The sequence below is a fragment of the Lutjanus erythropterus genome, chromosome 4 (genome assembly GCF_056507025.1).
Source record: "Lutjanus erythropterus isolate fLutEry1 chromosome 4, fLutEry1.hap2, whole genome shotgun sequence".
In the NCBI taxonomy this organism is placed as follows: domain Eukaryota; kingdom Metazoa; phylum Chordata; class Actinopteri; order Lutjaniformes; family Lutjanidae; genus Lutjanus; species Lutjanus erythropterus.
In genome coordinates this window covers 47,016,916-47,040,142 of record NC_139320.1, presented here as the reverse complement: position 1 = coordinate 47,040,142, position 23,227 = coordinate 47,016,916, and the positions used below count along the sequence as shown (strand labels likewise).

Genomic DNA, 23,227 nt, shown 5'->3' with positions numbered 1-23,227 from the left:
GTTAGCCTTCAGGATAGCGGTGTAAAGAACAAAAATACATAAACTAATCCATTCAAATGACGATAATCAATGACTGTTAACCAGTGCAAATTTAAATACAGTTGTCAAACAATAAGTTCATGGTTGTACTTGAACAAAACTGGCAGCTGGTTATTTGCTTCTGGTTTCTGCAGATGCTATTCCTCAACAAAGGGAGGGCGGGGCAGAAGCGTGAGACGCGTGCTTTGATGGACACTTCTGACACCCAATGAAGATACATGTTAACTAGATGACATAATAAAACGTCTTTCTTTCAGTGATTTGGATACCCAGTGCGACCTGATGCTGGGGAGAGACAATATGCTGCTCCAGAACCTGTAGTGACAGACACAGATAGTTTTCACAAGTGTTCCCGAGCCCATGTATGATCCGTATACAGTTATGTAAGTTTTTAATGCAGTGTCACCTGAGGGGTCAAAGGTCACAGGCTTGCAATGTTGGTTTTGAGCTTTGCCCCTCATGTGCAGAGATTTGTCTGTATTCTCTGAATCTTTTAATTATATTATGGATTGTAGAAGGTGAAATCCTGACATTCCTGTAGATTTGTCTGAAGAAATATTGTTCTTGAACTGCTGGACTATAGTTTTTCACAAAACTTGCTTGTGAATGACTGAGCCTTTCATGGATGATGATGGATGTCACCTGTTACCAATTAACCTGTTTACCTGTCAAATGTCCCAAACAACTGTTGTTGCTCTTGTCCCAACTTTTTTGTGAACTAAACATCAAAGTTACTTTATACTTAAGATATTATCCTGCAAGTTGCAGTTTTTGATGGTATTCATTGGTGGCAGGTGGTCAAAACATTCACATCTTCAGCAGATATCTTAGGGTCAGAACTGTCAGCCCTTTGACCCGTATCTCTTGGCTGAGTGTAATTAAGACTAAATTAGCCTTCACCCGCAGAAGGGTTCCAGCTGAGGGCTCCTCATGCAGTCTTGGCGGCCATGGCGAGCTCCCCAGTGGCTTTCTTCAGTCGCCTGGGTTCCAAACCGCCTTTCAGTAAGAAATACCACACTGATGTTGCTGGGAAACCGCGGCGGCCGACATCAGTAGGAAATAAGACTGATCAAATCCTGGTTCTTGGCTGTCTTCAGTTGGTGAAAGCTGGCTAGCCTGTCCTCTCAGGGACAAGATTGAAGGACCATGTCCGGTCAGAGTGAGGTCACTGCCATCTTTTCTGGAAAGACCAGTCTTTTTGCTGTTATCCAATGAATGGTGGCCAAAATATTATTTATTCTTTAACATAACCTTCCTCCACTATATGGCTTTCTCATATTTCAGTGATGAGCATTTTTTTCCAAATGTATCTTTGCCTGTAAAATGCTTTAGACACACTGATCTGATTTTAAAAAAGGTCTCAGAGTCTACCTGAAACTTGAGGACTGAATATACACTTCCAAACTGTTAGGTAGGCCTGAGTATCAAACTAAAATATGTCTGTAGCACTGAGTAAAAGGTCAAGTACTGACAGTTGGCACAGCATGTGTGGTCAGATTTTTAGTCTCGTTTACACGTCCTGATTTAAATCAAAATTTAAGACTGTTTTACTAAGGCAAAGTTCTTATAACATTGCTGCTTGAGGGAATTGTTTCTTCTTTTCTTGAATGAAAAAAGGATTTTGCAGAAAAACATATTTATATAATTTATATTTCTTAAAGTAAGTTATCTAAAGTTCTCTAAAAAGTATTGTTTCTGTCCTGGTAGGTAAGACTTCTTGGGCACCGTAATCAGGCCTCGTATCAAAAAGTAAAAAATGTCCAGGGCTATTGTTCAGCTGAAAACATCAACTGTCAGTTACAGCAAAAATTAAGTAGATCCAGATGTGTCAAACTTTTGTTCTCTGGTCCAGTCAGCGCAGCTGAAACATGTTTGGCTTTCATGATTGAAACTGCAAGCGTCAACATCACAGGCATGAGTGGGAGAGTTTGACAGAATTATTTTATAACACAGGTCATGCAGGGTTCAGTTCAGAGCCACAGCTCAGCTGAAACACAGTTAACTCACCTCCTACTCTCTCTGCCGTGTGCAGTCCTTGTTGCCAATTTTTGTTTAGGGCACTGTCACACATAAGAATCTGAGTTCTCGCAAGTCAGTTGTTCAAGTTGTGAGTCTGTGTAAGCTGATGGAATGGTGGTGGATGGTATTGGATATCTAGTATTTGTAGTGACAGTAATAGTCACATAAATAAATGACACATAATACATTTTAAAAACTAATTATTTGTAACATTTTTTACATATACTGTTATTTTGGAAATATTCATTTACATATACATTTACATACTTTCCAAACTTTCCAATTAAACAGTTGTCTTGCACCTAAGCTATATAATGAGAAATTTTACAGAAAACTTTTCCAGAATTTTCAGTGAAAAGCAGCATATTCCTGCAGGATGGCAGTTTACAACGACTGCCCAAATAATTATGTTTTATTGGACTTTGTTGAAGGATACTGTCATAACAGTAGCGTGGCTCCTTTGGGGATTAAGGCAGTGCAAAATGTATGTTTATAGCATGTGTGGGTGAGATGAGGGAGAGCGAGCAGCAGTCTGTGAGTGACGGTGCTGCAAGTGAAGCAGAAGAAAACGGTAGCAGGAAATTGTCAGTCTAGCAGTAAATGTACAGTGCAGGTTGTGTCAGTGCGTACAGTGTATGCAGTTTCTCAAGAACAAGAAAAGAAAAGATGGCTGGAAACGTGAAGGGGGTCAGACCAAAGTAAGCTGAGGAAAAGCTAACAATGTCGTTACCTTTGTGCCTACAACATCATTTCCGGTGCAGAGGTGTTGATCCAGCCTTGAACTCCAGTGTCTTTTTTGAAACTTTGTAAAAGAAATCAATAATGATTAATCTGACACTGAATGTCTTCTGTGATTATTTATCCATTTCTCAGTGTTGAAAATAGCTGTTGTTGTTAGAATGTCATTAGTCTTCCACTGATAATCCCACGATGCCTTGGGTTGAGTTTGTTGGTCAATCAGAGGCTGCATTCCTGACTTGTGTGTAACAGCAGTGATCTCAAATGCATGAGAGGCAAAGTCAAGACAGTCAGGACTTCACTTTAAAAAGAAAAAGAGAACCTATGGCAAGAGACAAATAATTTTTTGATTCCATTTGAACAGTGCCATGAATTACACATGTGATGTTTGTCAATTTAAACCATAATTTTAAAAGTCAGAAAAGTCGCAATATGTTGTAGGTTGTTTAGTTTTGTGTGAAAAGGCTCAGTTTTACATTTTCTTACCTGAAGTGTTTTATCCAGTGACTCCTGGTCCTTTTATCAGCCACAAAGAGAAAGAACAAGTAAGACCTGTTGTTTGTGTGACTACATCCCAGAGAAAAACATACAGAACAGGCATCATAGTTTCAACGTTAGCTTAGAGATGGAGAAAATCATGACATTACTAACACGACTTCGGGATGTGTAGCCTATGTAGTCTAATTCATCTTCTTAGTCTTACCAAGTCCAGTTGCCTACTACAAACCTTGGTACGAATAACATGAGCTGGATGACTGAGAATATTCACAGACATGTTGCTACAACTTTGGCACGAACACCCTTCGACTGGTGCGGGAGTATGAGAAGACTTCCAGAAACTACCAAGTCCAGTTGCTTACTACAAATCTTGATACAAAAGACAAAATGTCAATTCCTGAACACATATCACCTCTACATAGATTTATTAAAAAAGTGTCAAATTTTCAGTCATGAAGACCTTTCTCAAAAATTGCAGGTGTTTCAGTCATGTCTAAACATCTGCACTTTTTCTAATTCCTTTGAATTAATCAATGCAGAGGTGATACGTGTTTTGGGGAATTGACTTTTTCTTTGAAATAACATAAGATTGACCCAGCAAAATAAAAGTAATGGTGATGACAGCAGTAAGCGGTATTGTGGTCATGCGGTTATCATCACATTGAAAGTTTTTTTTTAAGACTGACCTCTTGCGAGATTTGTGGATTAAATCCAAAGTGTACAGTATCAACTCCTTTCATGTCCAAACTGTGTCTTTAGCTTTTTTTTCTGCCTTTTTGTTCATTACAAATGCTACATTTTGCATGCATGCACTTATACTGTGCATGTACTGCACGTTAGTGTGTGTGTGTGTGTGTGTGTGTGTTTGTGTGCGGATAAGTTGTGGAGTGTGAGGAAATGGATTATAAGCTAAAGAGGAGCTGATTAGCACATGTTGACATTAACGGTGGAATCCATTACTGAAACAACACATGGTTGACCTTTGACATAGACGAGCCTTTGGGCTTATCAGTCAATATGCTGAATCAATGACAGCTAAAGTTAGGCTGGGGGGTGGGGGTGGGATGTGTTAGTCTTTATATGAATATTGTTAATCATGTTTTTATACCCTATATTATGTATAACATTGTCATGACTATGATAGTTAGGATGGATGCCATAGTTAGTTTCCTCTGGGAATGTAAAATGTTTAACATAAACACGACACACACACAGTCCTTCTCAGGTTTGTGACATTTCATCGGCACCATCATCATTACAATAAACCAGAGAAGATGACTAAAAATGATCCTTTCCTCTCCTTTCCACTCGTCTCTGTCTCCAGTCTTCGGGCACCAGCGTGGTCGTAGACATCGCGGTGATGGGTGAGGCCCACGGTTTGATATCAGACCTGCTGGCGGACCCCTCGCTGCCCCCTAACACCTGCAGCTCTCTGAAGGCCGTCAGCAACCTCCTCAGCACCCAAATCAGCCTCCAGCCGCTCCACCGGCCTCGCCTCCCTGCAGACACACACACCTGCTCTGACTCCGAGGATGGGCCTGAAAAATCGGAGAGACTGGCCATCCCAAAGGTAAACCTCTGTCTTTCTAGTTTTTGATCATTATCATAAATCTACAATCATATGTTTCCATCACTTCAGAGGACATTCATATCCTGAAAACTTACATTATGGTGTTGCATTTTGTCCCTATAAGGAAGTCAAGTCCTCACAATGAAGTAAACAGATTTATGTCCCCACAACAGGAGTAATACAAGTCCACACACACACATACCCAGGTGTACCTCCTCCTGCATACATCACCCCCGTCTCCTCCCTCCCTGCTGGTGTAGTGTGGGGCTCTAATGTAGCTAACAATGACGCACAGGCTTCCACAGGGCTTTTTAATGTTTTACAAGGCTGGTGCTTCAAAATGTATGCAGGCACTTAAGGCGGCAAGGAAGCTAAATAAAGCGTGTGATGCAATGCAGGATAGCCTACCAGGAAAGTGACAAGCAGCTTTAACCCTGCCTGAGTGCACTCAAATGCCCGGCCCATGTAGTGAAACTCAATGAGATGCTGCCTCATTTTAGCTCATTGGAGATTTGTGAGTCTGCATGTGGCAACGGGTTGAAGTTGGTGATTCAGCTCACTCGGGCTGCCCTGTTGTTGGACAGAAATAGCAGTTACGTAAAGGCAATAAGAAATGTTGGTGACTGAGGTGCATTTGACATCCATGACTGACGGGACAGGAAAACACTTTGTTTCATGTTAAAAGCTCTGGAACTGTTTGGATTTCACTCATTGTTTTCCATTGGCAGCAGTTGTGGCTTTCAGGCTAACGTTCAGACTTTGAACCACCTTCTGATGAACAGATTTATCTGTGTTCTCAGTAGTTGCCCTGGGTTCGTCTCCAGCCTGCAGCCCTTTCTTTGTTTAGGGCTGCCCACTAATGGTGAACTTAACTGTTAGTCAGTAAGAAGAATTTTAGTTGACCGTGTCATTTATTCATTAGTCGCCACAAAAAAATAGAAACCCACTTTTCAGGAGCTGCACCTTGCCATTACACCTGGGGGATTGTTGCAACACTGACCTTTTTTCCAGTGCACTGCTGCTAAGTGTGATGTAGTTGCCATTAGCAAGTAAGCTCAATTAGCAATCCCATGGGATACCACCTAAAGGAGGCTGGTTTGACTAGGAACACAGAACCTGAGGAGATTTAACATTACAGAGGCTCCAACTGGACTCTGACTCCGGGGACAGTGAAGACACAGTGGGTTCAGGCAGGGACAGGAGGCGTAAAGGGATTGAGGAGTGAGTTTTTAACATAGCACAATTTAATTTGTGTTAATTTGTTAGTACACATCCTTAACAGTTTTAATAAGTTTGTGAGTATTTGCTTTTGTGAAGTTGGAGGTTATTCATTCCCATGTTTTAAACAGTGAGTTTTAAGCGTTGGGCGTAAAATATTAATGGCATCCTCCTTGGCTGATGTCGCTAGCATGATGATGTGGTTGGTGGGTTTCTGGAAAGAAGTCTGACTCTTTGAATGCACACTGCAAGTATAAGTCTGCCATTGGTCGCTTGTTTCAAGCAGCATCACAACGTCCACGATCTATGTTTTCAATGTCCCCAGGAAACAACAACAACCTCTGCACTGCAACGCACGCTGGAAATGGTAAATTAGCACCTTGGATGCTAATGATACGATCATAAAAAAGCTAACAGCTGTTTCCTTTTCTTTTGCAATGATGTAGTCATTTTAATGCCAGAGCTCGTCTCCTGATGTGCAAATGTTCCATCAAAACAAGTTCCCCCTCGACACTATTTTTGCAGCAGCACTGTTGCTACATCCTGGGTTTAGCACCGCCCATAATGATTGTGATTGGTTTAAAGAAATGCAAACAAGGCAGAGCTTTTTTCCCTTATAGCAGGACTTGTATGCATGGAGACCTTTCTTCAGCATTGAGTGCTGTGGATAGAGGTCTGCTTATGCAAGTCTACTGGAAAGAGACAGCTGATGAGTTTTTCTAATGTGCTTTTTTGGTGATTGGAACAGTTTCAGTATATTTAAGAGAAGTCAGACATTTCTATGGCTGATATCTCAAAGACTCGATAACCCACAAAAATAATCTAGATGGGAAAAATAGCACTACCAGTAAGAGGAAAAATATGTATTTTTGATTTTGGTGTGAACTGTCCCTTTAATAGTTTTCCACAACATACCAGTGTTACAAGATTTTTGGAGGCCATTAGTTTATACTCAGATGAAGTCACAGAAATTGTAAAACTACATGCTGCAATCCATCACTGCCACCATCATGTCTACTTATGTCTTTGTCAGCTACATTAAAGTTGCATAATAATGCTGTGCAGATGTTTCATCGCACTTTAAATTGCATTACCACACAATAATGAAATTCACAACAGCCGAGGCAGACATGATGTTAACGGTGATTGATTACCACCAAGTGTTGTTGTTTTACTCCCTCTCCTCCTCTGTCATTCTTTCACACACTATTAGATGCATTTGATTAGCTGCTTTCCTTCACTGTAGGAGAGAAGTAGACCACTGTGAGTCTGTGTGTGTGTGTGTGTCGGGATGGAAATGATGCTTGTTTGTGTGTGTGTGGTTGTGTGCCTAAAAATGAGGAGACAGAGGGGTGGACATGCTTTTCTTCAGTACAATGTTAAAGTTGGTCCTCTGCTGCCCTCTGTATTCCACCGTGCGAGACATAAATACACCACCTAAAACTAAATACAAACTGACAAATAACTGAGTTTAGCTCATGGCTTTACAACAAAGTTTACAACACTGGATGGATTGACACCACGGGGGGGAAACAAGCATGACGCCCTTCAAATCACCATTCTGTCTCCCATATGCTTTAAAAAAAACACACAGGCTGGAAGAACAAATGTGGCATCCTTCTAGTTTGATGGATGGAGAAGACGAGGCACAACAGTTGCTCTGTAACTCTGTTTATCAGTTAAAACATGGGCCTGAGGCTGAAACGCCACATTTTAACCACTGAATAGAGCTGCAGTATATTTTCCCCCCAGAGCAGGAATGCTTCTGTCTGCCTTTCTTTTTTTATATTTTGTTGGCAGCACTTTGCCTCTAGTTGTGTGGACTGTGTGTGACTTTTTAATGCTCATGGAGAAAATGTGACCAAAGCTTTTTGTTTATTTGCTTGTTGAATGATAATGATTTTGACGCAATATGTTACTATCATGTTATTATCTGTAATTATCAAGGAAATGCTGGGAAATTGCATCATCGCAGCAGCAAGTACAATATATACATAAGAATGTAGTCACATTAACAATATTTACTTCATGAACACAAATACTGCATAACTTTAGGAATAAATAACTGCTGCCAAAACATGCTACTTTGATGCAATGTTGAGATATTTGTGAATTACCAGAAATGGATGATTATCAGGAGTTCTGATTATTACAAGAAACATTAGTGTGTATGAAGAAACTGTAGTAGATCTGAAGAGACAGTTTCATAACAGGAACTGCTTCATATTCATTTACATCCAAGCGTCAACAGTACAGAAGCCCTGAGAGTCAAGTGAAAAAATGATGATCCATTCTCTAGGATGCTCTTTGAATTTTTATATTTTATAATTTTGTGATTGCTGTTTTGACTGAGTTGAGCTCCAAAAGGGGTTTGGTTCTTTGTGGAGAACCCCCTAGGTGCACTTCTTCATCTACTTATGAAGCATATTTTGTTAGGATTTTTGTTATCCTGAGACTTTTTGATGAAGTCACACAGAACACTGAGAACAGAGTGCGATTTTATTCTCCCTAGAACAAGTTGGCTTTGATTTTTAATGAACTATACAAAGAAGGCAACTTTTTTTTTTGCAACTTTCACTTTCTCCTGTAATTTCATTGCAAAAAGCACCTAAAAACATCACAACACAGCATCACATGTTTTTTTTTTTTGGAAAAGCTGTTGTAAATCAGGCATTTTAGTCTGCAACAATCCCCCAAAAAAGCCAGTGAGGTCCTGGAGGGACTGGTTTAGAACATGGGATAGTGGTGCACTTCAGCCCCTTGTGGCCAAAATCAGTATTACAACAACAAACACTTAGAAAAAACCAAATGATCCTTACAAACAATACATAAATAAATAAATTCACCTTTTTTACAGGTGAATAAAGTAGCCTAGGAAAGTTATCTTGGCAAAAACCTGTTCTTAAGTCATAAACACATGAGAGAAAACAATTTAGATAAGACTCTATTTTTTCCACTCAGAGCTTCTGTATCAATGAGCTTCACAGTGATATTAACATGTTTAGACATGTAGCCATGCAACGAGTAACTTTATTATTAGTTGGAGGTCTGTTATAATTTAACAAAGTGCAGCACTACTTACACACATACAGTCCTATAGTACAAACATACAGTGCCTGAGTGCTCTAACTGTGTCCTGCTTGTCTCATCCTCCCTCTTTGAGTGTGTAAATGTGTGTTTGTTTGTCTGCATCGCAGCGTCTAAGACGGAGTCTGCCTCCAGGACTGCTGAGGAGAATCTCGTCCACTTGGACCACGACCACCTCAGCTACGGGGCTTCCCACCATCGAGCCGGGCCCCGTACGACGAGACCGCTCAGCCAGCATCAAACACACCACAGACAGGTGACCCTCACTCGCACACTGCAGTCAAGAGGAACACAATGACTTTGAAGCAGAGGCGTGGACTCAAGTCACATGACTCAGACTTTAACACCGATGACTGGTGACTTCACTTGGACTTGAGCCTTTTTGACCTGAAAATAATAAAATAAATAAATAAAAGATAATAAAAGATTAAAATTATATTATTTAAATAGTGTGCCAAGAAACTGAATTAATTTTCCTTCATTTCCTGAATCTGCTAATGCCTAAAATTAACACCCACCAAGCACGAAATGCAGGTATACTCCCCTGCACTAGTGGTTTCATGGTGCATTCAAGTGCACCTTGTAAACTCTGTACTCAAATGGCCATGCAGGTTTTTTAAAATGGGAAATTTTTTTGTCTTATTTTCCTTCGCTAAAATACATAGGTCTACAGCTTTTATTAATTTACTATTCAGTCACATATCCTTGTGTCCCCAAGTACCTGTGTCATAATTTTCAAGTTGTTTTACTGCAGCATTTTTTGATAATTAAATACTGAAACTATATTACTGATATTCCCTATGCATACATTTTGGCCTCTAAAAATATGCTTGGCTGGTGGATTTTTTTTATCTACTAGTCCCCTTGGCCAGTGAGTCAAAAACATACTTTTGGACACCAGGTTGACATTATCTGAACCAAGCCGTCAGCATCCAAACAAGTTACAGAACAGAACCATGAACGTTACATCACTGAGCTCAAGTGTTGAAGAAAATGATGCCAAAGATAATTTTGTTCATGTACAAAAAATACACAAAAAATTAATTGCAGTATGCAAAACGTGTGGTTCACAAAATTACAGACTTTACTCCAACTTTGTCCAACAAAAAGTTGTACAAGTTGACAGTAGGTAGGGACTCTGTGGTTAAAATGGCTTTACATTTGGTGAAGAGAGTATTATGACTCATTTAGGATCCAAAACTCAAAGTTTAGAGCTTGAAACATGTCAGTCTTAACGTGGGAATTGATTCAAGACTTGCCTGTCCTGCCCTGGGATCTGAGTTAAGTTTTGAAATAAATGAAAATCAAGTTTTATGAACTACAAATCTTTTCTTTAGATAAACTTTTGAGTTTTAGAAACTCAAAAAATCTTCCAAAGACTGGTCACAGTGAGTTGAAAACTTTATTTGAGTGTGTGAAAATTAAATTGTTTTCATTGAAAATATTAAGATATTGACCATTATTCACTTTCACCTCAAAGAGTTTACTCAGTAATTTTTGAAATACATTTTTTGAGTTTCTAAAATTCAAAGATTCAAGTTTATCTAAAGAGGAAAATAAAATTATTTCAACAAAAGATTAGTGTTTGGTAAGAGACTGAGTTGTGTCACAAACTCAAAAATCTATTTCAGTAAGTCACCTTTTCTGAGCTTTTTTGTCTTTACAGTGTTGTGACTTACAAAACAATGACTTGGTCCTCCAACAGTAACACAGCAAGAAGACATTGAAGGGTTTCAGTAATTTATTTGTTTTCTTGCGTCAAATCAGTGATTCGTGGAACAACTCGGTGATGATGACCATCTCAAAGAGTCGCTCCATGTCTGCCTCCTACGCTGCCTCCAACCACCTCTACAGCAAACCACTGGGAAGACCAGGTCTGTGTGTGTGTGTGTGTGTGTGTGTGTGTGCAAATCTACTCAGCACACTGATTAAAAGTTAAGTTTATTCAGGATGTTATTTGGGTAATTGCTGATTGAAAAAAATTGAATGATTAAACAAAATAGATATATAGTGAGATAATTATATAAAGACTGGAAAATTTGATTCAGTATTACTTTGTTTTTCAGGTTTCCCCCCCTCCAACGTGTCACCTCTGGGCTCTCCGTGCCCATCTCCTCCCGTCCAGGGCACTCCTGTCTCCAGCCCCACCACAAAGACGTGTACCGTGCAGCTTCCGGAGCCGGCCGGGCCCCTGACAGAGCGGACCCCTGGCTCTGTGGCCCCCAAGAGCCACCACAGAGCCTTAACTCACAGCCAGAGCGCCCCGAGCTCCACCACCCCTCACTGGCGGCCTCCATCACTCTGCGGCAGGTGAAGTCACTCTTTTGTTGCTGTTTGATGAGCGACTTCTAAACATAGAAAGTTCAGATTCGCAAATGTTGGAATGAGGCCTCAGAAGCATCCGAGAGGACGGGAGCTGCTTCGGTTATCAGATGAGGGAGGATGATCAGGACGGACTTGTGTGTCTGAATGTGTCTGTGTTTCTCTGCTCTCTTTCTATCAGCTGTGGCAGGCCGTTCAACAACCGACTAAACCACGGGGTAGAATCTGTCGACAAAGGAGACAGGATACCACATCCAGGTAAACAGCAGACTACAGCCTGCGAGCGCTTGACATTAGACATATCTACCCAACTGAGCTGGAAAAATGCTTCCAAAAGGTTTTATCATGCACTACAATGGCATATTAGGACCATTAGGTAAAAAAAAAAAAAATCTAAAAAGGCCAGGTTAACTTATATCTAATAGTTATTAAAGGCACAATAGATAACAATTGCATGTCCAAAAATGAGTAATGTAGTCCAAATAGTGAGTTGGAGCCATAGACTGTATATTAATAGGTTGAAATCCAATTTAATATACGATCTATGATTGAAGTGAGTTGTTTCCCTCCAGTCCTCTCCTCCCCAGACTTGAGGAAGCGCAGACAGGCTGCAGGAGTGCAAGATGAGTTCAATTATATATTTTGACAGTAATGAGTGATGATGATCAGTTGTTTATGACTGTCAATGTAAAGTTAACTCTGTCATCCTGGAAACAAAAGCCCACTGCTCTGAAAATACACACCGGAGTTGGAGTTCAGTTACTGTCTGCCTTCTGCCTGCCAGACTCCATTAACAAATTGATCAATTTTACCATAATAAACATGTACTCCCTCTGAAAAATTATTTATGATTTCTCACAAGTCTTAAACAGACACTTAATAATTCAGAAAACATTCTGTATTAATTTGAACACCAATTATTGTGAAATGGGCAAACAGTAACAGTTTTTCTGGTCCAGAATGGAAATTTCAAAGGACACCTCAGCTGTATCGTTGTTGTCAGGGTAGTGAGTATTTGCATCTATCATGGTCACTTTATTTCCCATTATTTTCCCATTCAACAACAATTTGACAACCTTCCACACTACAACAGACAACAAACTTGAACATCAACTGTGTCAAAGCAGCATCAACTGTGTCATCAACTGCCAAACACATGATGATGTGGATGAGGTGATGTCAGGATCTACTGAAGTTGAATCTAAAATTAGCAAAGTTGCCTGTTTTTGCTTTTTGTTTTGACTTTTTTCTCAGAGAATTTCCTAATCTTTTTTTGCAAATTGACTTTATAATCTCAGATAATACTTGAGTTTTTTGTCATAAATTTGTGAGTTTTTTTCTGGTAAATTTACAACATCTCATCTTCTAATCTCAGAATCTTACCTGCCTACCTCAATCACAAATTTTTATACTGGTACCAGCACCAGTACCTTGATTTTTGCTACTGTTTTCTGAATTATACTTTTTTTTAGAAACTAAATGCTTTTTAACAAAAAGAAAAATACATTATACCTCACATTACAATTTGTGATGGCAAATTCTTTCTGTTCAACTTGAGACAGTTGGTTGCCTATCTACTTTGTTTTTGCCTTGACGCACTCTGTTTTGTAATATTTCATTGTGCATCATCTCACACTGAAGGGTAACTTACAAATCCACAGAGTCAGAAGAAGTTGACTTTTTACTTTTCTCTCCAAGTAGGCAAATAATCTTTTTACAGAAAAAAAATTAGGGTCCACAGAAGTGCCCAAAAAAACAATATTTCACAAATGATTAATGGCTAACTGTGGCTGATGAGGCTTCTCCATGTATTTTTTTAACCTAATGGCCCTAATATGCTGCCATATGTACAGGCCTGTCCAGGTTCCTGGTATGAAAGAAAGATCTGTGAATCCTGATATAAAACGATATAAAAGGAAATGCTTCCAGAGTTTAACCTGATTGATAATTATAGATTGTGCTTCCAGTGTAATTCCTAGCCTGATAATTTGATTCACCCATACTGAACTTCTTCACAACTGCCCTCATTGTAATTTTGTACTAACCACTAACATAGTTCCATGAAACTGCACGTGTCCAACATGTGTGACGTCTCCCCAGATGAGCGTGTGGTAGCGTCTTCAGACTACGACAGCACCTATGACAGCACCTACGAGACCAACCACAGTGACAGCAGCGACTTTGCACAGAATGAGGAGGAGGGGGAGGGAGGCAAGAAGGTGCCTGAAGCAAGGGAAGGTTGCAGGGAGTACCTGGCAGAGGGCATCGTCCTCCACCCGCTCCTGCCATCACCAGAGGTACTGTGGGTAATCAGACAGCCTTAATAACAATAATAATAATAATCTCTTCATGACATCCACAAAGGCCAGTAGTCCTGTCTTCTATTATAATGAATTCAACAATTATAAACATTTATTTTTAGAATGCAATTTGGTAAGAACACACAGAAGAAAAGATTATATTTGCCTTATTTTGCTTGATCTTGCTCATTTCTGTTTCTCATACAAATTAGATTTGTTTGGCTTTGAAAAAACCTTTTATATGGCATGTATTCAGTGTTGTGGTAAGTGTGGGACAAACACATTTAGATGAAAAAAAACATATAAGTGATTAGTAAAGAAAAACAATAATTCTAACATGGCATAAAGTCAAGTTTCTTAGAAAATTTATTTGAAATGATGTCATATTGCGATTGGATTAACTTATCTGAAAATTGAGACCACAGTTGTGGGACATGAACAACCGTAGTGTTTGGACCCATAAAATGCTTCATAAAAGTTATTAAATCACACAATTTAATAATTATTTCTTATATCAAGATGTTTATTAATGTTGTGTATAAACATATTTATCAAGCATCATTTGGTAAATTTTCACACATTCAAAATTTGAACTGATGGAACTTAAAAATACCTGTAGTTGCAGAAACACAAACATCAATACAAGTTTATACTGAAAAACAACAATGTTTGAATTGGTTGGTATGTTTTGTTGCATGTTTAGTTGCAGCAAACCATTCATTTTAATTTGCCCTTTTGCTCTGATCTCCAGTGACATTTAAACAAACTGGGCACCTTGGTCAGTGACATATGCTGTAGTCATAATTTAAGTTAGCTAATGTTAGCAAAAATAGCTAATGTTAGCAAAATGCTAGCTAACTAGCTAGCTAATGATGAATATTTGCTAACTAATATGTTAGTCACTGGTTTACAGCTGTTACCTTATTTACGTCTGTAATTTGCCATTTTAAGTTTGCAGATTGTTAGCTTGGAGGTGGTTGTTGTTGTTTCCCGGGGACGTTTGTAAATGCAGATAGTGGATGCTGTGATGCCAGGTGAAACAAGTGGAAGGCTCATCCCCGTTGAGTATGTCTTAAAAATTTGGTTTCTTTTTCAACATTGATGAGTCTAGCAGATAACATGCCGAAGTGCACGAAATGGGAAAGGAGAAAGTTGACCAAGGTACCAACATTGATCAACTGCCATTGGAGGACAGAGTGACAAGGTGCAGGACTTAGGAACGGTCAGATGACATTTCTTGCAATACTAACTGAAGTAAAATTGATTTATGCATTCATGCCATGATATATCCATTCCAAACTTTAATGGATTCTTCCTTGGCCCATGTTACATGGTACATGTGCCAAGGACAGTTTCCTGAAAATAGGGCCAGTACTTTTTCCGTTATCTTGCTGACAAACAGACAAACACAACCTCCTTGGTGGAGATAAATATAGTTTTCACAGTCATTTAACCTTTATTCCTAAATGCTGGAGCAGTGGTGCGGTCTGATAGAGTTTGTCTGTGTTTTCCTGACCTCCTCTGTGCTTCCTCATCTACCTGACAGGACAAGCCAGTCCTTGCCCAGGAGCCTCTGGTGATGCCCGAGCTGGAGCCACTGATGAGTCAACTCAACAACTGGAACTTCCCCATTTTCAGTCTAGTAGAGAAGACCCACGGCAAGACGGGCTGCATCCTCAGTCAGGTACGGACTAATTAGTGAAGAAATGTTGTAACCCATGTGACATTTACTTAATGAAAACACATCAATACTGATTTAATTAATGGGAACTCATATCGACGGAACATGTGAACATATGTATGTAATTAGCAGCTTTATGTGGTAGTGATATTAACATTTACTGCAGGCAGTGGGATGAGAACATCTGCATCTTAATGGGACAATTCACCCCAAAAACAAAAATATGTATTTTTCCTCTGGCCTGCAGTGCTGTTTATCCATTTAGATATTTTGGTATGAGCTGCAGAGTTTACAGATGACTGGCCTCTCTCCAGTATAACGAAACTAAATTTCACAAGTCCTGTAATACTTCTGGCAGAATCTAATGCAGAAAGAAAGTAGTTCCTACATGAAACTGCTCACAACAAGGTCTTTGGATTATTTTGAGCAACTTGGTCAAGATTTTTGGAAAGAGACACTGGTTTTGGGTTTTTCAACTGTATTTTCTTAGTGCTTTGATCACTACAGGACTTGTGCCACTTACAGTGGTGTGAAAAAGTGTTTTCCCCCTTCCTGATTTCTTATTTTTTTGCATGTTTGTCACACTTAAATGTTTCACATTATCAAACAATATTAGTCAAAGACAACACAAGTAAACACAAAATGCAGTTTTTAAATAGTTTTTATTATTAAGGGAGAAAAAAAATCCAAACCTACATGGCCCTGTGTGGAAAAAGTAATTGCCCCCCCTGTTAACACATAACTTAACTGTGGTTTATCATACCTAGCCACACCTGTTCTCAATCAAGAAGTCACTTAAATAGGACCTGCCTGACAAAGTGAAGTAGACCAAAAGATCCTCAAAAGCTAGACATCATGTCAAGATCTAAAGAAATTCAGGAACAAATGAGAAAGAAAGTAATTGAGATCTATCAGTCTGGAAAAGGTTATGAAGCCATTTCTAAAGCTTTGGGACTCCAGTGAACCACAGTGAGAGCCATTATCCACAAATGGCGAAAACATGGAACAGTGGTGAACCTTCCCAGGAGTGGCCAGCCGACCAAAATTACCCCAAGAGCGCAGCGACGACTCATCCAAGAGTTCACAAAAGACCCGACAACAACATCCCAAAGAACTGCAGGCCTCACTTGCCTCAGTTAGATCAGTGTTCATGACTCCACCATAAGAAAGAGACTGGACAAAAATGGCCTGCATGGCAGAGTTCCAAGACGAAAACCACTGCTGAGCAAAAAGAACAATAAGGCTTGTCTCAATTTTGCCAGAAAACATCTTGATGATCCCCGAGACTTTTGGGAAAATACTCTGTGGTCTGACGAGACAAAAGTTGAACTTTTTGGAAGGTGTGTGTCCCATTACATCTGGCATAAAAGTAACACCACATTTCAGAAAAAGAACATCATACCAACAGTAAAATATGGTGGTGGTAGTGTGATGGTCTGGGGCTGTTTTGCTGCTTCAGGACCTGGTGTGATAAATGGAACCATGAATTCTGCTGTTTACCAAAAAATCCTGAAGGAGAATGTCCGGCCATCTGTTTGTGACCTCAAGCTGAAACAAACTTGGGTTCTGCAGCAGGACAATGATCCAAAACACACCAGCAAGTCCACCTCTGAATGGCTGAAGAAAAACAAAATGAAGACTTTGGAGTGGCCTAGTCAAAGTCCTGACCTGAATCCTATTGAGAGGCTGTGGCATGACCTTAAAAAGGCAGTTCATGCTCAAAAAAAATGGCCAAAATCCCTCCACAGTGCTGTAAGAGACTCATTGCAAGTTATCGCAAACACTTGATTGCAGTTGTTCCTGCTAAGGGTGGCCCAACCAGTTATTAGGTTTAGGGGGCAATCACTTTTTCACAACACTGTAGTTTTATGATATTAGAGTGAGGGCTGTGTAACTGTGCAACTCAGACCAAAAAAATATTAGGTGCATGAATAGTACTGCAGGCCAGGTGAAAAATAAGTATTTTTGATTTAATGGTGAACAGTCCATTTAAGCTTGCAACAAGAACAACAATAAATGTACATCTACACCTCTGCAGAAATAAAATATAATTCACAGCTTGTTTCCTCCTTCCTTGTTATTTCACAGGTTACCTATAGACTCTTTGAGGACACAGGTCTGTTTGAGACCTTTAAAATTCCCGTACCAGAGTTCATGAACTACTTCCACGCCCTGGAGAGCGGATACAGGGTCATCCCATGTGAGTAGAACGTCTCCATGTTGATCAATTTTTGAGATCCAGCGTTACCTTTCTCTGCCACAAGGTGGATACATTGCTTTGTCAGTGAAATCAAGCCCCACCATGGGGCCGCTGACTTTCTGCCTCAGTAATCTGTGGCATGCTCGTGTTGCTCACAGCTGGCAAGAATATCACGTTTCATGTTGGTTAAATTTTCTTTAATTATCTAATTAACCGCAGTGTTTATGTCAGCTCATGTTGAGACTGGAGATGTCGCTGGCTGGCAGGAGCTCTGGAGTTTCTCAAAGGAATTTGGATGATAGTATGTGACCAAACACTTTTCTGTTTAGCGTCATAGTGTTTTTGATTGCATGATTTGTGCATTTTGAATGAAATATTAATATCTACAGCATAATTTATGCTGAAGCGGTTGTGACCAGTTTTATTCTTAACACAGTTTCAGGGGGCAACTTATTTTTACTTGTATGTTTCCATGGACCACCATGTCTATTTCCTATAAAAATAAGAAAAAGTAGTCCCAGCCCAGTGTGTGTCATTTAAATTTTACCAGTCCCCAATAGACAAATGTGAGCCTTAACGAGATAGTTCAATCCAAAATCAAAAATAAATATTTTTCCTCTTAGGCACATGGATTGTTCAGGACTTTTTTGAGATATCTGCTGTAGAGATGTCTGCCTTCTCTCGAAAATAACGGAAGTACACAGCACTCGGTTTGGGGTGCTCAAAGCACCAAAAAAGTCAACGGGAATGTCCCTTTCCAGAAATCACCACCAAAATACTCAAAAAAATCCACAGATTTTATTGTGATCAGTTTCATGTAGAAACTATTTTCTTTCTATAGTAGAAATAAAGTAGTTCCTACATGAAATTGCTCTTGTGATTTTGGGCTGAACTGTCCCTTTAACTCATCCTGCATACCATTTCATATAGAAATTATACAATTTTATTATCTTAAATTATATTAAGTTTGCAACCACTGACTGCAATCAGTTAATATCAACCCCTTGCAAAAATACTATTTCATCCAAAAATGCCCTGCGAATTTTTACCTGTTGCTGCTTGAAAAGGAGTGACCACGAAACCATGAAACCATGAAACCACGAAACCACGAAACCAAGAAAACTTGACAAAGCTGTACGAGCCACATTATCTTTGCGAAAAGGACAGCTCTCACTCAGTCAGACGAGGCAACAAGTCGACAGCCTTTTCACTCGGTGTTGTTCCTGTCATTAAAGGCTCAGCTGGTAAACTAAACAGCGTGGATAATTATAGACCTATTGGTCTTTCGAAAGTGCTGGAAAGAAATGTTTGTTCTCTACACTGATAATCAGTTTGGCTTTAAAAGAAAACATGGAATTATGCCTTAAAGGAAACAGTTGCTAAATATGGAAGCCGCAATTCCACTGTAGCTATGTTTTTTATTGATGCATCCACGGCCTTTGACAGACTGAATCATGAAAAATTACTTAAAAAATTGTATGTGGTCCCAAGGTAGATAATTATTATTAAATTGCTGTTCTTCTGGTGTGCCCAGCAGACAATGCAGGTTAAATTGGGTCCTTCATCTAAATATTGATGCTTGCCAAGGTTTTTGATTTGATGATTATATAGAAGACGTATTACATATCCTAATGACCTTGTTATTTAATTTCTATATAGTACTGGGCAGTGGTGGACAGTAACAAAGTACATTTACTTGAGTACTGTACTTAAGTATATTTTTTGAGTATCTGTACTTTACATGAGTATTTGTTTTTTTGAAAACTTCTGACTTTTACTCCACTACATTTCAAAGACAAATATTGTACTTTTGACTCCACTACATTTCTAGGAAGGTTGTTGTTACTTTTTGACTGAGCTTTGAAGTCAGCTGTTGGTGTTTTTTTCTTTTCTAAAATGTAATTGGTCACATGCTGCGATCCTCACAGAAAGAAACCAATCACAGTAGCTCCTCTCAAAGCAGAAATACGTCCAGGCGCTCTGTAACAAGCACAAGCAAGTTCTCCCTCTTTCATTCAAACAAAAAGCGGTAATGGTGACAGCAGGAGAAAGAAAAAAATTAAATCTCAAGATGTTATTATAATTATTAATTGTTCCAGGTAGCTTTTAAAGTTGGATTGTTTTTATCAGGGTGAAAAATACCACATAATTCATGTATATATACTGCCTCTGAAGACAGAAAGAAATCTCAGTTATTTAACAGACTTGGAGAAATCCTTACAGTTGGCTTCAATCTAATTTTATGCAGTGATTTTAATACAGTTATATCAGAAAATGACAACAGCTGTCCTTTTTGTTTTGATTGTTTCTATACTGAAGTTTTTATAGGTGTTTCTATAGACTTTGTGTAGCAGAGTGGTTCTACAAGAACATCAGTGCATCATTAGATGGTTTCAGAGAGTTACAAGCTTCTGTAAATGCATCATGAAAACAATACAGCATGTATTGATATTAGAAAATGTACTTTGTAATTTGTACTTTTGAATACTTAAATATTTTTTAAAAACATGTACTTTTGAATACTTAAGTATTTTTAAAAGCAAGTACTCTAGTACTTTAACTCAAGTAAAATTGTGACTGAGCAACTTTCACTTGTAGTTGAGTAATATTTGACCAGGAGTATCTATACTTATACTTATCTATATATCTATACTCAAGTACTGGGGTTGAGTACTTTGTCCACCACTGGCACTGGGCTGCTGCAGTTATTAAAGGTACACTCACACTATGGCAAAGATTATGACATTAAAGGGACAGTGCACCCCAAAATCAAAAATACATATTTTTTTCCTCTGGTGTGTAGAGCTGTTTACCCATCTACATCGTTTTGATGTGAGTTGCAGAGCTTTGGAGATACAGCCGTACATATGTCTGCTGTCTATCCAACATAATGGAAATAAATGGTACTCAGCTTATGGTGCTTAAAGAGGTAAAAAAAAATACATTGGAAAAGCTCAATAGCAACGTGTCTTTCCAGAAATCGTGACCTGGTTACTCATGACCACAGACCTTGATGCGAGCACTTTCATGAAGGATCTACTTTCTTTCTGCAGAAGAATCAACTGGAACTACTTTCTTTCTACTAGAAAGAAAATAGTTCCTGTGATAGTCTACATATAAACTGTTTAAATTGACTGATGAATTGCTGCTCTCTTTTTTTTTGTCTTTCTGTTCTTTTCTTTTCTTTTGTTTTTATTACTGTGGACCCTCTTGTGGGTCCAAAATAAAGTTTGAATTGAATTATTGTAACTTACAGATGCCCAATAACACAGTAGTACCTATCCATATTGTGTTCTCTCATATTTAATTATGGGTCAACACTTTCAACACTTTAAACAGACTTATGACAAAATTCAGAAAACCATTACTTCAGCATCAGTGTTGCTTTAGTGTCTGATGTTTCCAGGTCCAGCTGGGATTTCTTCACAGCAGTCTTACTGCCCTCCACTGGCATGAATCAGCATTTTCTTTCACTCTCCTCAGATCACAACCGGATCCATGCCACTGACGTGCTGCACGCTGTGTGGTACCTCACCACTCAGCCTGTGCCTGGTCTGCCCACCCTGCTCACTGAGAACGGGATACACACAGGTGAGGACTTTTGACAACAACCTGCTGGAAGAACGTTCTCTCTTACCCTTATTCTGGGAAATTTAAAATCTACTTTTTTTTTGTTTCCAGTTTTAGACTCTGGCAGCAGCTTTTTGATTGGCTTAAGCGGTATAAATAATAGATTTATTAGCTGTAAATCACTCTTCTTTGTCAACCAAATCAGCCTTTTGTCCTGTTGCTGAAGCAGTGAGACGTCGAACATAAATTACAACGTCCCCTCTAAAATGTTGCAAACTAATTATTTTGCAAAAAGAGAACAAATCCAACATCCTGTTTAATTTGCCAAAAATGTTTTCTCTGTTTCAACGTTCTCTGCCCCTTCTTGTCTGCCTGTAACTGGGGGAAACTCAGTGTTGTCATTATTCTTCTCTGGATAAACCATTTAATACAACAGGCATATCAGTGACACAGACACTCATAGACGGAGGATTTCAAAACAAGGCAAAAAATGGAGTTACAAAACATGCACTCAAAGACAAATTATATTATGTGTAATGTCTGCCTTTGATCTGGACCTTGAGTCTCTAATAAAGTTTGAATTGAATTGAACTGAAAATAGATAGGTTGGTTTACAATGCTTAAACTGAGCAATTTGTTAATGGGGTCTGGCAGTGAGACAGGCACTCACTGAACTCAAAGTCCGGAGTGTGTATTTTCGGAGCAGTGGGCTTTTGTTTTCAGGATAACGGGTTGAACTTTACAGTGACACACAACTGACAGTTATTAGCAGCTGATCAGCTTACAGTGGAGGACTCATCCTCGCTTGTCATTGTCAATTCACGATGTTGCGTGCGTCCTGCGCTCCTGCAGTGTTCCTGCAGCCTGCCTGAGCTTCCTCAAGTCTGAGAGGAGGGGGCAGAGGGAAAAACCTGAGTCAACTATAGATCTATATTGAATAGGGTTTAGCATGCATAACTGCCATATATTGCTCCTTTAATTGCCTTCTCAACTCATCGTAAAATTCATCCTCTGAGTCGACTGAAACAAAATAAAACGTCTTGGATTGTCTTTCCACTGTTCAAAAATCAGGAGCTATGGTTTTAAATAAATCCTTAATCCACTGATGTGAAAGTATTCTGGCTCCCCACTGCCTCTCTGATTGCACACCTGTTTTGTCATTTATGACTCATTTCACAGTCAACATTCTGCTTATCAACGCTGTAGAGGAGGTGGAATGCTTAAAGTTAAACCGCCTTAAAGTAATGAGGTGGAAGCATGTGAGCAAAGAGCAGTGGCTGGTGCATGAGCTGTTGTTTTTTTTTCTCGTAGACACAGAGAATGGCATCACGCCTGGCGCCACGGGCTTCCTGGTGTCCAAGATGAACTCTGTGCTGGAGGAAAGCTACAACTCCCTGGCTGGCCTGATCCCTGGCCTGGAGCTCATGGCCCTGTATGTAGCTGCTGCCATGCACGACTACGACCATCCTGGGAGAACCAACGCCTTCCTAGTAGCTACCAGTGCACCACAGGTAAATACATGTAGGTGTGCTTCAGGAGGTGATGGTGGATTAACTGAGGTAGCAGTGATGGATAATGAAGATCATTAAACCCGCCAGGCGTAAACCGAGAGGGGATCATGTAATCACTTCAGTGTGTGAGTGAGTGAGTGTGTGCGTCCATGATCATTGAACCTACAGCTTTTCTAGAGGTAATCTTAATCTTGATGAATCTTGATTTTTTTTTTTGCACATTCGTGAGTGTACGCTGAAGGACCTCTGTGGTTCACAGTTTTTTGAAAATCAGTTGTTTTGTTACCTTTGTGACCTATTAGATCCAAAATGTCAAAGGTCAGCTTCACTGTGAAGTCATAATGTTCAGCTCTCCATCAGTCCCCTCTTCTCCTCTCTAAAAATAGTCTAAGTGAAGACAGCATGTTTCTAACTGGAAATTATTCACTGGAATCACACATGTGTAGTTAACTTCCATTTTGCCAAAAATAACCC

General features: G+C 39.4%; 1 protein-coding gene across 1 annotated transcript in view; it reads left to right on the top strand.

Annotated features, from left to right (window-relative positions):
• LOC146329223 (cGMP-inhibited 3',5'-cyclic phosphodiesterase 3A-like) overlaps window positions 1-23,227 on the top strand; it is an 89,011-nt gene that overhangs the window by 54,120 nt on the left and 11,664 nt on the right. The window contains exons 3-12 of the mRNA XM_084718157.1: window positions 4,619-4,864; window positions 9,280-9,425; window positions 10,937-11,043; window positions 11,236-11,479; window positions 11,673-11,749; window positions 13,592-13,788; window positions 15,338-15,475; window positions 17,561-17,672; window positions 21,156-21,263; window positions 22,554-22,753. Of these exons, the coding sequence (XP_084574283.1) occupies window positions 4,619-4,864; window positions 9,280-9,425; window positions 10,937-11,043; window positions 11,236-11,479; window positions 11,673-11,749; window positions 13,592-13,788; window positions 15,338-15,475; window positions 17,561-17,672; window positions 21,156-21,263; window positions 22,554-22,753 (1,575 nt within the window). The remainder of the gene's footprint in view (window positions 1-4,618; window positions 4,865-9,279; window positions 9,426-10,936; window positions 11,044-11,235; window positions 11,480-11,672; window positions 11,750-13,591; window positions 13,789-15,337; window positions 15,476-17,560; window positions 17,673-21,155; window positions 21,264-22,553; window positions 22,754-23,227) is intronic.